Genomic DNA, 15,447 nt, shown 5'->3' on the forward strand with positions numbered 1-15,447 from the left:
TTGGATGACATAATTGTTAGCCTGTCTGTAGAGATGACCACCTCCATCAGATTGCGTTTACCAAACCAGGAAGCATAAAAGTAAACAAAACTGAAATCTGCGGCAGAGGAAGCCTGGTTTGGCGCTGTGCAATTGTGTTTAATTTTCTCCAAAATGTTCCCGATTCTGCAGTAAATGTATTTTTTTTTTTTTGTAGCTTAACCTTAACCTGTTTCCTTATTCTGTTCTGAATTGTGAATGGACATCATGTTGCAGGTAGCTATCAATGTGGCTGCCGCATTGTGCAGATCTGCCACTAAACTTTTTTTTGTCAGGTCTTTCAGGAAAGATAGAAGGAGACAATAAAAAAAAATACCTTCAGAATAAAAGTCCACAGTTTTCAAATGAGTAACCCCTCTCTTTCTGGGGCCAGGTGCCATAGCTTACTATTGTCTGTCAGCACTCGATTTTAACTTTAAATTCGTTTGCATAATTAGACCCATGCAGGTATTTGTTTTTTTTCTACAGGTGACTGAATGTACTCGAAGAGTTGTTTCCATTTTTTTTTTTTGCCAGAACTTGCTGCCTCAGGGAGAAGATATTGACATGCAGCTAAAAAATTAAACATTTGCTCCAACCACTAAACACTTCCTGTCCTGTCGTATATGAATAGATAAGCACAAGATGCAAATTTGGCTACAAACAGTTAAAAACATCCATACTTCTGCATGATTATGCCGTTTATTTAACTTCTATCCATGTTCAGTTTACTACAAACTAAACATATGGAAACGTCTGCAGACACAGTAAATATTTAGCTTATCTTTTGAATTTTGAATTCTTGCACAACCACAGCAAAAAAATAATAGACATCCATATTGAGCTTGGTTTATATATTTTTTTCTGTCTGTTAACTTTATTTAAGGGCACTACTGTAGCATAGTTAAAAAAAAACACTTAATGTTTAAATCTCTGCAGTTTAGAATCTCAGATTTCTTAATACAGCACAGAAAGCAACTTAAGTGAGTGGAAATTTGCAAACAAGAACGCAAAGTTGCAGGAGTTCATGTCAATATGGAAGAGCTGAAATCAATATTATATGTGCAGGAGAAGCTTGCATTCATTATTCATAATCTGCGTTGATCTTCAGCTGAGAGTAAGAAACATTATGTGCTTCTTGTGCATTTGATGTGTTGTAACGCTAATATCGATTTCAAATACTGCTGTCTCTTTTTAGTAGCAGGGATGCTGATCTTTTCATTGTGTAACTGTGTCCTAAATCATGCACCAGTGGTTGTGCAGCAAGAGCTTGGAGGGAAATAGGCGCAGCACACCATTTCAGGTGCCTTCAGCACTTAAGTGGGGTCACAACAAAATTTTCCCTCCACGTCTTCCGCTTGGCTCTGCACGTGTTTTAGATGAGTGCGCAATGACGGGGACTGGCGTACGGCGCCAAGCATATGGCCACTGAGTTACAAACGATCTGCATAATTAACAGAGATGCACACTGGCCTTCTGTCGCTGTGGAGTTGAATTATTCACCCCCAGACCATTGGCGTGAGCAGACGGATGCAGCACGTTTAATGCAAACTTTGTGTCATCCATCCACGTCACTGTCAAATGAGATTAAAAGGATTATATCAGAACATTGTGTAACAATGAAAATGTCTCCTGCAAAGTGAAAAATGCCAGAATGAGAGGGAGAGGATCGTCTTTAGCATTCAGCAGGCCAACATTTAAACTCTTAAGACGGTTCGTAGGAAGTTGAAAGTCTCAGAGAGTACCTGCCCACCTCAGACGAGCTGCAAATAGACCCCACCTGCACACTTTGTTTCTTTATTCTGAGTCTTGGCTCTCTTTCTGCCTCTACAGGGCTGTGTTTCGTTCACCAGCTCCACATCGGCGTCATTATGGGGTGTAGCTTCAGGCGTTTGATGAAATTGAATCTCGGTGCTGGTCTTGGGGAAACCCTGTTCGTGATGAATAACCTGCATTCTCTGTGCCATGACTCAGCATTTTGCTTGCTGGTCCCCCCCCCCCCCCACCCCACGTCCCCCCCTCTTAATGTGCTGCTTGGGGTCTGAGGCACAATCTGCACCCACCGAAGCATGCATATTAGGCTCTCAGAAGGCCCCAGCCAAAGTCATTAAAAATGGTAATTATGGCTGTCATACTATCTCCAGAAGCAGTTTGTCTTCTTACAATTGAGCTTACAGAGGGACAAAGGAAGTCTGGGAGATGGTTTCACAATTAAACCGAGCTCTTAATTTCAAACAATGACCTGAAAAAGGTGAACCTCTATCCCTCAGAAAACAATAAACATACAATAAAAGAAATAAACATGCGCTGTCATTTCTTGTGTGGCATTTTTGTTTGAAGATGAGAAATGGTTACTTCAATTTTAATTCATTATGTTTATTAACTGCCAGCTCACAAAATCAGCACATTTTACAAGACGAACAGGTTTGATTCATATCGGTTATACAGAATGCAATCCTCCGAATTCATCCAATTCATTCCTTTACAGTTGGATAGTCAGATTTGGGTCAAATTATATACAGTTATTTTTAACAGTAGAGTCCGATTAAGTCGACTGGTAAAAATTTATCTGAGGAATCCCAGCAGAAATCGCATCAATTCTTTGACTTTGATCCTGATCAAGCACAGAGTGACAGTGGAGAGACTTTTTCTTAACAGGACGAACACATGCATCTGCACAGCAATATGAAGGCTTGTAAATGAATTGTGCTGGTGGTCTTTTAAATGCAAACATTTGATCCGGTCTAAACCAAAATTGCACATGATCCATAAAAAGGAACACCACTTTAATAAAAAATAAACACTAACTGCTTACCTGCTTGTTTCATGTCATTAGTAAAGCATAATGTATATGCTGTCTGATTTTATGGACAGCATATACACTTTTGGTGTGTACAACCAAAAGTGTGGTTGTACACACTTTTGGTGTGTACAACCACACCAAAAGTGTGGTTGTACACTTTTGTGTACAACCAGCTGTACTCAAAGGCTGGAGGAAAAGGAGAGACATTAAAAATGATGATTAGAGCTGTTTGGAATTTTTTCAAGAAGCGAAAAATAGAGTAATAAATCATCCTCAATCTCTGCTCTTTTTGAAGTAGTGCTGTTCGGTTCGATTCTTCTGGAATCCTGCACATGTTGGAGCTTTCCCTGCCTGAACACCTGATTTAAGTGAATGGGTCGTTCGCAGTCTCCTGCAGAACTTAATAGCTTAGCAGGTAATTCAGCTAATTGATCCCTGTGTGCTAAAGCATGAGAAAACATGCAGAACTCTGGCCCCTGAGGACCAGAGTTCACGCAAGTTTTTTTTTTTTTTTTAAAAACATTGAAAAGGAACAAGTTATTAATCAGATATAAAAACATAAATGTAACAGTTTCAACTCTTGCCCTTTCCAAGAGTTTTAGTATGTTCATTTTCAGATATTTCTTTATGAAGATGAGATTTTTTTTATTTTTTATGTTCAACTGCAAAAATGTGGGAGGCCAATAAAGACCATCAACCTCTGTTGCCTCTAAGCACCCGCCATTAACCAACAGATCAGCACTGCATTACCTTCAAAGCATCCCTTTGCTCCCTGAGACATGGCTAAAATTGATTTTGGCCTAATTGTCTGTGGTTGGACCACAAAACAGCCGCTATTCATAACAATCTTGACACTTAGCTCTTTGTGGTAGGGGGGGAAAAACACACTTTAAGTAGTTGTTTTTTGTTCAGGGACAATAGGCTTGTATGCATTTCACAAGCACTCGAGTGTAATCGCATCAGATTGTTGAAAGTGCTCCGTCAATCTCTTATCAGCATATTGTGTGGGCCTGCCGGTGACTCTGCAGTATCACTCAGCTCGTGGTTTTGTGAAAGCTGCTGAGCTCTGAGAAAGTGAGGAGAGCGTGTCTGTTTCGCTGTGCACTTTGGGGTGATTATGGCGATGGAGAGATCAGCCTGCTGCCAGCAGTCAATCGCTGCACTGACCTGACTGCTGTACATGTATAGCTCACCTCCAGTCTATGTATTCTGCTTTTTTTGTCTGTGCTGACAGAATATTCATACTATGTAGAACATAATTTTCTTTTACACACACACACACACACACACACACACACATTTGTTTTAATCTTATTAATTAGCTTATCTTTTTCTCCTTCTTTGTTTCTTCCTCTAGGTAGCGGTGAAAATTATAGACAAAACCCAGCTGAACCCGACCAGTCTACAGAAGGTGAGTTGGTGTTTTATCGCCACTTGGAAACACTAATGTCTTGGTTACAACGCTCACAGTCTTTTCCATTAGTCATTCCCGGACTCCTGCTGCTCTGTTTCTCTGCTCTTTGAACTCAGGATGCGCTGTTTTACATAATGTAATCAGATGTAGTCAGGAGCGACCACAAGGCACGTTTAAACCTCAGTCTCCCTGCTTTGTCGCTCTTGGCTCTGTTGGTTTGTAGAGAAGAGCGGCTAAAAATACACCTGCTGGCCTGGTTGTCACTTGTCTGGCAGTCAGGACCAATTAGAACAAAGAGCTTGGATAAATTGCCAAGTCACAGCTGTGATCTTTCAGCTGATTACACATACATGGTTCCATATATCTATAGATATGCAGTTGAATTCTTAGATTGGATTAGATTTTGTGGAAGGAAAGCAGTCGCTGCTGCTTTATCCATGTACCATCACCTACTGTAAGTCTAAAAATAAACCATGTGTGCAAGGATCTGAGGAATTCATCTCATGGTCGTGACTTTGTCATAGCCATGCTTGCGCTGGCTGCTCTTTGTCTTTCTGTACCTTGTAATAACAGGGAGAAAAAGCCTTATTGTACATCCAGTGGAGCCATAGAAATTATAGTTTCTGCTGCATTTACTTGCACCACTGATGAAAATATATAAATTATTTAAAACAAATCACACTGGAAAACGGCAACCAAAAAATCTAAATCTTAAAATTTGGGTGCATTTGTAAAAAAGAAAGAAAAGAAAAAAAATCCTCATATAGAAAAATAGCTCAACAAACTTACCAGTTCCACAATTATTTTACAGATATTTGCCTGTTTGATCTAGATGAGGAGTCAGAAACTTTTCCAATCCAAGGAAACATTAATTTTGCCTCTACCTGCATAAGTTAAGGGCCTTTGGAAAAATAAAAAAATGGCAAGCTTTCAAAAGTCTCTGTAATCTAACATTTTTTTTAAAGTTAAAGTACCCCATTTTTTTCTTCTACTAGGTTTTAGAACAAAAATAATTACATTTTTACACAACAGAATGAGTGTTNTACTGATTAGGACATCCAATGTTTTTTAGAAAATAAAGAGAAAAGCACTTAGTATGTGGCACAATGACAAAAACTAAATACTAAATAAGCTTTTTTATTCCCTTGCACCATTAGTGCACCTCCTTTAATAGATTTATATGGAAATATTTAATAAAATCTCACATAAAACTCCTTGAACTACAAATGTAAATTTTTACATGTCAAAATACTGATCCATTTCATTGCAGTTTTTACTAGCCTGGATGGTTCTTAAAATGCTTTACCAGGACCTTTTTAGATATTTGTCTGAAAGTCTGTGAGCAGTTATCATTGAGATTCAGACATTTGTTGGTGTTCCATAGAAAAGTTGGTTTCCATGGTTAATGCAAACTGTTTAACTGTGATTTAGAGCCAGTGGGTAAAAAAACAAAAAAGAAAAACGTGTTTAAGCATATTGATCTTTGGCTCATCAGAAAGCTCTCCAAAGAGAAGTGCAGGAAAGTAAACTTCCCAGAACAAACTGAAGTGGAGAACAGAAACAACTAGTGATGTCTCCATGTGGCTAAGTACTATTAGCAATGCAAGCTAATAAGATGTATATTTCTCCACTTTATTTACTCTCAAAAACTTTAAGTTCTGTATAGAAAGCTGCATATTGCTGTGTTTATGGAGAGTTTCATGAGAAACCAAGTGCCAAAAGTACAAATTATCTGTTTTTACTGTGTTTATCACCAAGTTGTATCTGCCATGTTGGATTTTGAGGTTTGTTCCTTGGGAGAATTCTCAAACTTTCCCACTAAAAGTTAAAGGACTTTTTCTTTTAATTATTCCAACTTGAAAATGTTGAATTTCCATCCTTGGAATCTATTGACTGCACTGCAGCCTTTAACCAATAGTAGTTCCTCTTCACTAAGGATGGGATGCTTGCTTTTTTGACTATTGTTTTTAGTTTTACTTCAAATCCACCTGAAGTGTTTGTTGCTGAAAAGCCGATTCTTGATCTCATTCAGCTAAGCACACTGTTCACAGTTAAGTGACACTGTTCCATGTTTACACTTTTAATGGTTGGAATGATGAGACTTTTTTATTTTCCGTCAACATGACTGAACAACAACGTGGAATGTATATAGTGTATAAAGCTTAGTATTAAGACTTGGTCTTTGATGCATTTCTCTATTGCTGAGCTTTGGACATTTTGTTTTCTCTCCCATACCATCCTGATGGTGGCAAAATAAACACAGGTCTTCACCCAGAACGTCGCTGAAAGAAGGGAGCATATTACTTCCCTCATGTTATGTTTATTCCTCAGGGAAGCAGACAATCCTGAATTGCAGAACACTGGTTCCTAGAAAGGTAAAAACTTAAATCAGTGAAGAAGGCTTCATGAAATGTTTCAAGAAGACTTATTCGGAAGAAATATATGGTTAAACATACTGCTGTTACTGTGATTTCCACTTATGTTTCCAAGGCTAGAAAGACTGAAAAAAACATGATTCCCTTAAAGCAGTTTAAGTAAACTATATCAATTAATTTATTCAAAATCTCTTCTAGTTCTATGCATTTTTCTGAGAAAAGGAAGTCAGTCACAGAGAGAACTCGGTGATTATAATGAAGTAGCGTTTTTTGTTTTTTTTTGTTCTTCACCACTAATAAACATCTATGATTGTGTTAGATCCTAATAAGATCCCACTGCTGCTCCTCAGCCAATCAGTGCGATCCAAGCCGACTGAAAGAAATTTCATCACCTGAAGTCTTTTGTTGAATCCTTTGCTGTGGTGGGAATCTCATTGAGATTCTGCTCATAAGGTGACTGTGACTCAACCAGTTTGGGCCTCGTCGAGGTCGCGAATGATTTTATTTTCTGCTGCCGGTGTTGTCCGCTGCCTGGTGACGATGCACGCAGTAGGTCATGCGTACCATGCGAGCGTGTGGACCAATCAGGAAGGCTGTGATAAATTATTCAGCGTGCCTTTCATATGTCAGATGCAGCAGACCCAGGAGGGTCAATATGAAGAACTCTTATAGCTTTTTATGGAAGATGAGCTGGGATTGATGTCACAGCATGAGCACACATGCGAGTGTGTGTGCAGATACGTTTTTTTGTTCGCTTGTTTCCTCTCATGTGAATTTGAGGTAGTTGTGTTTCTGCCCGGCACGTTGTGATCCATTATGATGTCCTCCGCTGTGTGCTGTAGGTTTTTGTAATAGTATACAGATGTGCCATCTGCAATGCAGAAGCCTGTCTTTTAATGCAGCAGCCGTCTCCTGGACCAAATCGATTGTCTCGCTGACCCGCCCTGTCCTGTGCTACGCTCGTGAAAGCTTTACAGCGGCTACAGTAAAGAGAGCCTCCAACTCCAACCCAGTTTTGCTTAGTTGCCTTTCTGACGTTGATGCATTTAAATGAAGCTTGTAAAAAAACATTGTAGAAAACTGGCTGATTGTTGGCCTCCTTGACTGGCTTTCAGGGTTTTCCAGTACGTTCCAAATTAATGCCTGGATTTACATTGGATAGACATTCTGTAAATTGAAAATAAAGCTCATCCATAAATACAGCTTTTCTTTAGCTGTTTTTTTTGTGTGTGTTCATCGGTTATTTTTGGTTGTTTTGTTGGAGGCTGTATTCTAATTAAAAAGTCTAGACATAATTAATTTCAGTTCAGTCCCCAAGGCTGTTTGGGCTCGTTGTTCTCACACTGTGACCTTTACAATAGTAGGGGAGTGACAAAAGAATTTCAAATTTAACAGGGCATATTCAGCGCTTCCACCCAATATATCACTGACATATTGGTTTAGTTGAGTCATAGCAAAATGTCAATGATAAAAGATGACTAAATTGTTTATAGGGATGAGAGTAAGACGAATGTATTTTTCTGCTGCTTCGTGGATGTGGATGATTCGGACTTGATAAACAAATCTCAAATTGATTATCTTAACATTCCTTTATGTTTAGTTTATGGTGAGGATTAAATACAAAGAGGAAAATCCATTTTCTCACAAATTTCACACATTTTGCTTGTGACGAGATCCATCCCTACAGGATATGAGAAAACGAAAAGTAAAATGTAAACCGTCTGAAACGTAATCAAAACAATTCACCAAGGTCCTAAAGATTCCTGGACTTTTTTTTGCTACAAACGTTCTAAGTAAAATTTCTGAAATGCTCTTTACTTTTCAGATTTGAAAGTTCTTTTCATTGAGTTATTTTACTTCAGAACAGTTTCCTCATTACATCCGACTCAACCTAAGGCCTCAGATTAATGTAGGGCAATCAGAATCTGCCTCTATCTCAGGGTGTTATTTGCTCATTTGACTGGTTAGTTGTCTGTGTTCGTTCGGACAAAGGCCCCCTAGTCTGGGCTAAACTCGTGATGAAGGACATGAGAGATGAAAACATGTCAATCTATCATTAACATAAACTACAGACACTAAAAGTCTAATTAGTGAGGAAAGCAGACCAGCAGAGAGAAAAAACCATCTTTTATGTGTCAGCCCGTACCTTGAATCTTCCAATTGACTTCTGGTTCATCTGAGCCAAATCATAGCTCTCATTATTTTCTTGGCAGTGTCTCAGTGTTGGCCGTAACGCTGAGCACCTGACACCTTTGGAAAACTCCAGTGGGGTGTCAGTTATGACATATGGTGTCAATGTAACAGGCTGCTGGTAGCTGTATTTTTTTTTTTTTTTTTTTTTTTTGCATTTTCTCAGTTGTTATTGTGCTTAATATGAACCTTTCCTGTACATGTTTTATCCTTTGAAAAGACTGGTTGAGTCTGAGAAAGCTTTCACACATATTATTAAGGAAAACTGTTTTTCTTTTTTTGGATCATTCCTGATTTTGTTGCTTATTATTCATCAGGTTTTGTAAAGCTCTGACTGGATGATGGTGGTTCTTTAGCACTGTACTCGCATATGTTAATTTATAGACTTCCTAACATGAGTGGTTGTCGTTACATGTAAATATTTATGTGTGTGTGGGCATTAATTCTTTGAACCAAAGTTTGTTAAACTTGACTTCCAAAGAGCTGATTTTGTCTTCTAGATGAGGCCAAAGGTCAAGAACAGATTCTTTACATTAAACACCTGCTTTGATCTAGAGCCATATGATTGATGTGAACAATGTCAACTGTTCAATAACACCATTACAAAGCTCCTAAAAATGAACTTTGTTAAATATCTTGCAAGAAACAAGACCAGAGAAATGAGTAAATATTTTTCATTTGATAGCATGAAGGTAGCTGCTGAATCTGGGGCAAAATGTCTTTGGTATATAAACTGATATCAGGCTATCTTAACAGGGCACAATAGGTACACAATGCCCTAAAACTGACCAATTAATACAAGAATTGCTAATAATGTTTACATCTCTTAATCTGACTTGGAAGTTAATGAGACATTTTGTATTCATGGTTAAATCTGCTGCGCTGCTTTTCCTTTTCTTGTTGCTTGGTTTTTGTGGGTGTGCTGTATCTGATTTTTCCGCTCACCGCTAGTGGTTGCTCTTTCATGTTAGTCTGTCAAAATGCCACTGATCTTTCGCTTTGCGGTCCCAAAGGAGCCAGGCTGTGGGCTCACCATCTGGCACAGCAAGCGGGTCCTATATGGGCTCATTTATACACGCAGATAAAGCTGCATGACACATTGGACTGGCAGGTCCTCGTTGAGAGCAAGTCACGGTTTTAGCAACATTTCACACACATGCTCACATTCCTGCCCCTGTGTGCTTCCATTCATTTGCTAATCTAGATGGATGAGCATCGTTGTCCTAAACCGACGAGTAATTTTGTATCTGTGCTGTATCGCAGCACAGAGTAAAATCTATTATTAAAAATTATTCAGTTTTATCTCTTTTTTTTTTTTTTCTTAATCTCCTGGTATTTTCACCTCTGTTTTTCTGTTTTAATGACAGCTTTAAAGAAGTGAATCATGAGTTAAAAATAATCCACGGTTCTGATCCTTCACGGCTCGTTGGCCCTGGTCTGAGTTTGTAGTGGTCAGGACAGGAAATGAGATCAGCCGAGCTTTCTAAAGCTCCTCCTTACAGCCACCGCAGGAAACGCATCACATGTCATCTGTGATCCGGGATGTTGACATTGTCAAGGTTTTAAGGCGTTTTGCCCCTAAAATAGGCCCTTGGGTTAATCTCCTCTTCCACTAAGCAAATGCCGTACTCATCCCACCAGCCAGCGCGCTCTCATCTGATCTGTAAATAAACCGAAAGCAACAGAAAGTCCAATCGTCAGTTTTAAATGCTGCTGCTGATCTGCTTTACAATGTCTGAGTTTGGGAGGTTGCTTTTTTTTCCCCCCCGCCTGCTGCAAAAAGCCCACTGTGGGGTCAACCTCTCTCATAATGGCTGTTGTTCACGTCTGTCTTCCTCCTGCCACTCTGCATTAGCCAATGAAATGCTGCCCAGCTCATTGGCTAGAGGAGCTTTGGTCTTGACCAGATGAGTGGAATGTGATTAGGCAGACAGGACTGTTGTCTGAATCATAGTACAAAATCAAATGTTGGAGCTGCTAAGATATGCAGCCAATCACATGTCTGATGACATTTAGAATGCTGCCTGACTTCAATAAGTCTAATCTATTTAAACACGTTACACTCGGAGAGGGTTTTCTTTCTAATATTGTTGGAGCTCAATAAAGGCGTTGCTGGAGCAGATGAAAACAAAGTAATTCAGGATTTTTTTTTTTTTTTCTGGTTTTATTTTTAGGTCCTCGGGAGTCGAGGACAGGTTAGGACATTCATCTCAATGTCGGACAGAACAGATTGTTTTCTTCTGACTGATGCAGTTTTCCAATTTTCCTTTAAGTCCGGCCTCTGGATTTTGACCAATTACTACATTTTTTGTTCTAAAGGCTGTATCACCTGCTTCTGTCAAACCTCTTCTCTCTACTTCACTAATAATAGTGTCCAAGACCTTTTAGCTCAACAAGAAAGAGCAATATATGCTAAATACCACTCCAAAATCTTTCGCAGTCGAAAATCTCTTAAGTCACCTGTAGCTAAAACAAAATCCTTCTTTGTGATCTGCCATTCCTATTATGCCAAAGCTCATTCAGAAATGCTCCTGTGCTTCCCTCATTTATTTGAAGAACACAGTGTGCTAGCTGCCATTCCTCAGAAAATATTCTGCTATGGAGACACAAGAAATGCTTCGCAGTAAAAGTCACAATGGATGTTGAAATTATCTTCACCTTTCTGAGTTTGGGAGGGGAGTTTTGACATATTTTGCACAATAGTCTTGTTGGAAAAAAGAATAAAACAGTTGGAAACTTTAGAAATGAGTCCTCAAGCTTCAAAACCATTCAGAAAAGTTTCCATATGGAAACATCCTCTATTTGGTGTGACGCTTGTTCCATCGTCCAGGCCATACTCGTGTGACAATCGTTGCATAAACTGTCCTGGCACTTCACTTGTGCTCTTCTAAGTCTGTTGTGTTTGTCAAAATTATGTTTTCAGTTAATGTAATTAATTTTCTATCTTTACTCAATCAGAATCACCCATGTCGGCATTTGATGTATTCTGAAATAAACTGTATTCCTCACCCCTTAGTGCAGGTTTGTTCTGAGTTAAACTGAAAATAAAGATATTACAATGTATCCAGTACATCACTCTAATATGGATCTTTATTTAACTCAAAAAAAAATTGTCAAAGCATGTTCTATTGGTTGGCGTGGCTGATAGGTAGAAAGTTCTCGGATTTCTTTGATTCACAATCACAGTTCGACTTGTGATGTCTGTCAGAGATGCTTTTTATTTTTCTGCCTGTTTGTCTCACTGCAACTGCAAACGGGATTTATTTGCTGCTACGATGTTTTTTAAGTTCCATTCAAACAGAAACCCGTTGGATGGAGGAGGGTTTGCAGGCTCCTCGTTCCATCAATAATCTCCACGTTGAACGAGCAGCTGTGCAGCTGCCATGACTGAAATAGTGCAGCCTGTTCCTGTAAGTGTCCCCTGTCAGATATCCTCTGTTCTGCTCCTCCTGCATGCGGACTCTGCTGTAATTAAGGCTAGTTTGGGTGCCTCTGGGTGGCTGGAAGTAGGTCACTGGCACAGACTACACAGATTCAGGCGCATTGAAGGTGATGCGTCCTATGATGCACTTTTTTTTCTAATTATTTTTTTTCTTTTATTAGCTAAATTGATCACTTTAACACCTTCTTATTTCTGGGACAATGTAGCCCACTCGCTCACCACCATGCACACAGCACACCTTCACAACGCCTTTATTCCACACTGCAACTCCCCACTGTGTCTGTAGATATTATCGATAATGATGGCAGACCGGATCAAAGATCTCAAACTCATTATCTCCTGTCGGCCTTCATGGTGGCTACATCCATATTGAATGGGTATCGACGGGATCCTTGTTTGTTGTTGTTTTTCCACAGCCCCGCTCAGATTTGTTCTAATTTTTGTTTCCAAGCGGCTGCACACGTGCTTCCCATGTGAGGAGCTTTAGGGCAATGACGCAAACAACACGCAGGGGGGAGGGAGGGGACAAGACAGTGGAGACGAGAGCTCAAGATCCAATACGGACCTTTAAGTCCGCCTTCCTTAATAACAGAGATTCCTCTCCTGAGTGACGCTTGGCATGTCAAAGAACATGCAGTGACTTATATATGTTTGTCTTGTCATGAGGGATGTTTTCTGGGTTTTATGTCTGTGTGCTTCCACTCTAACTCACTTCGTTACCAACAGGGAACCTCTCAGGCCGGAGCAGCAGCTGCTGAATATGGAGCAGGATTTGCCACATAGGAGATGTTTGTTATTTAGAGTCACAGAGGATCCTTGTAAAAATTATGAGCAGATAGCAAAACCGTCTAATCATCTTTCATTACAAAACTTATATATTGTTTGATTAATATGCAATATAATTATGCTTAAATAGTATTTATAATAAACATTTAACCCTTTATAATAAAACTTTTGTAAAACTACTAGGTTTGTTAATTAGTTGGGGCCTTGAAAATATCTGTTTTCCATGAATGTTTCATTTCTCCTGGGCTGAATAAAAACTGATGCATGAAGCTAGAAATACAACAATAAGGGTTTTTCTGGAAGATGACTTTGAGGTCTGGCCTGCAGATTGTAGTGAATCAACTCTAACTAGTAATGTACCAGCCAGACAGAAACTCAACACTCTGATCTTGTTCTGATCACCATATGACAGCACTAACGAGTCGTGCTAACAGCACTCTTCGGTGTGGAAGTTATTACCAGAGGAAGAGTTGGTCAGTTGGTCATTCCAGTATCAGTAAGGGGCCTAATAAATAAAGTTGAAGGAAGCACAAAACGCGTCAAGACCTCGCATGGCTACTAAAGCATAAGAGAGACCAACGCTTAAATAAGATAAGAGAAAGGCTGAATGTTTTCCAGCATGAAAAAGTTTACAGTTTTACTCATTTGAGCTTTTTAGTCTCCATTGTGGAACATGCCGTATTGGGAATTGGCATTGTTGGCAACCTTTTGGAAATCTAAGCTAATACAAGGTACTAAAGGTGGTTTAACATATAATCATTTGGTATGTGATCATTTAGCCTTTGCTGTGAAGTTTGTGAAGCAGTTTTACGATGACAGCTCTCTCAAAGTCTAATATCTGTAGCTTATGTGTATAAGAAACGTGTTCTATGATGTGCTTTTTGCTTTGAGCTTAGGAAATGTCTGTTAAAAATTAAGGAAATATTATTTACTTTATGAATGATCTATGAATAATTGGACTAAAAACTCCTATTTCTGTAAAGGAACCCACACAACTTCCTTGTATTCTCAGTTGCTATGTTTACATGTCCAAAATTCCTTTATCGGATTGAAGTGTATTTTGATTAAGTAATCAAAATGTATTGTTTATATGGGCACAAAGTTAATCTGGCCATGGTGTGGGTTTACATGCACCAGGCTTTATTCAGGATGACAGTTGTAAAATTTTGCTAAAAAAAAAAAAAAAAAAGACAAAGAAGCTGCACTTCCATTTGTGCTGAACATGACAAACAAATGCAGTAATGAATTCGTTCTGTGTCTTCTGAGAGCCCAGAATGGACCAGTGCCAGGTTCTAATAACAGATGTTACCGCACTCATTAATTGAGCTACAGGCTAAGCAGTATGTTGTTGGTCTTCCTGTATTGCAGGATGAGAGAGCATCTATCAAAGTTCAGTGCTGCCTCAATATATGGGATTGTTGATTAGTCATGAGTTCGCCAGAATGACATGATCAAAACGAGTGTCTACGTTCACGCAGTTCAGCTTATCCGTTGCCATAAACCTTCCCTCTCGTTCGGATTGCAATTTTATTCCAATCGAGATGAATCCCATCAGAATATTCCGATTGAGGCGTTCGCGTAACATATTTTTATTTCTATTACTTATGTATATCTAAGCGTGCCTGGTTTCACATTTATCAGTTAAAAGAACACAAAATCAGAACTCGGATGCATGGTCAGGGCACCCCCAATCTCTAAACTTTAAGTTCTGACTTTTTTTCATTGAAGTTCCTGCTGTTTATTGGTTTATTTGTGCTGTACCAGTTTGTCTACTCACCTGGTTTTTCAGTGCTTGACAAGATAAGCAAAGGCAAAACTGGTGGATTTTGTTTACTGGCTGACTAATTTGTGCATCACTACTTTATAAATATCTTATGATTGACTCAAAAAAATCATTCATCATATTTTTCTCTCTAACACAGCTTTGAATTCTATAAATCCCCTACTTATAAGCTTGTTCTCCTCTGAGTTTTCAGCTTTTTGGTAAGAAATGCTGAAGTCTGTCGGCTCTGAACTGCTTGAGAAGCTGAGTCAAAACCGAGCCAACTTCTGAAGAATAGCTTTTTCTTGTTGTTCATGCTGATAGCTTATGTGTGAAAATAACATCTCGCTTAACTACACTTGTTTTCTGCAAATATTTGTCGTGGCAACGCTAAGTTCAAGTAGAAAAGGCTGTTTTACAAAAGTGTCAGTTGAAGAACAGCATGAAGAAGACTAAGCAACTGTTTTCAGATTGATCTTTGAAACATTTCTGTCCACCACAAGAAACACTGGTATAAAAAATACTAAGAATAAAGCACAACATAAGTCTTTCAAAGATCCTATATGGCAGGAAAAGGTGATTTAAAGAGAAAAAGCTCCAATGTATAAGCTAGAAGGCTGATAAAAATAGACAAACAATATCAGTTTAGGATTTATC

General features: G+C 38.9%; 1 protein-coding gene across 5 annotated transcripts in view; it reads left to right on the forward strand.

The window, feature by feature from the left end:
- The window catches only part of mark1 (MAP/microtubule affinity-regulating kinase 1), a 37,529-nt gene that overhangs the window by 7,229 nt on the left and 14,853 nt on the right, over positions 1 to 15,447 (forward strand). For all 5 annotated transcript variants that reach the window (XM_015052426.1, XM_015052415.1, XM_015052443.1 and 2 more), the window contains exon 3: positions 4,179 to 4,232. In XM_015052426.1, coding sequence (XP_014907912.1) covers positions 4,179 to 4,232 — 54 coding nt within the window. The remainder of the gene's footprint in view (positions 1 to 4,178; positions 4,233 to 15,447) is intronic.

Source organism: Poecilia latipinna, unplaced genomic scaffold, assembly GCF_001443285.1.
Source record: "Poecilia latipinna isolate Pla-1442-1.1 unplaced genomic scaffold, P_latipinna-1.0 Scaffold53, whole genome shotgun sequence".
In the NCBI taxonomy this organism is placed as follows: Eukaryota; Metazoa; Chordata; class Actinopteri; order Cyprinodontiformes; family Poeciliidae; genus Poecilia; species Poecilia latipinna.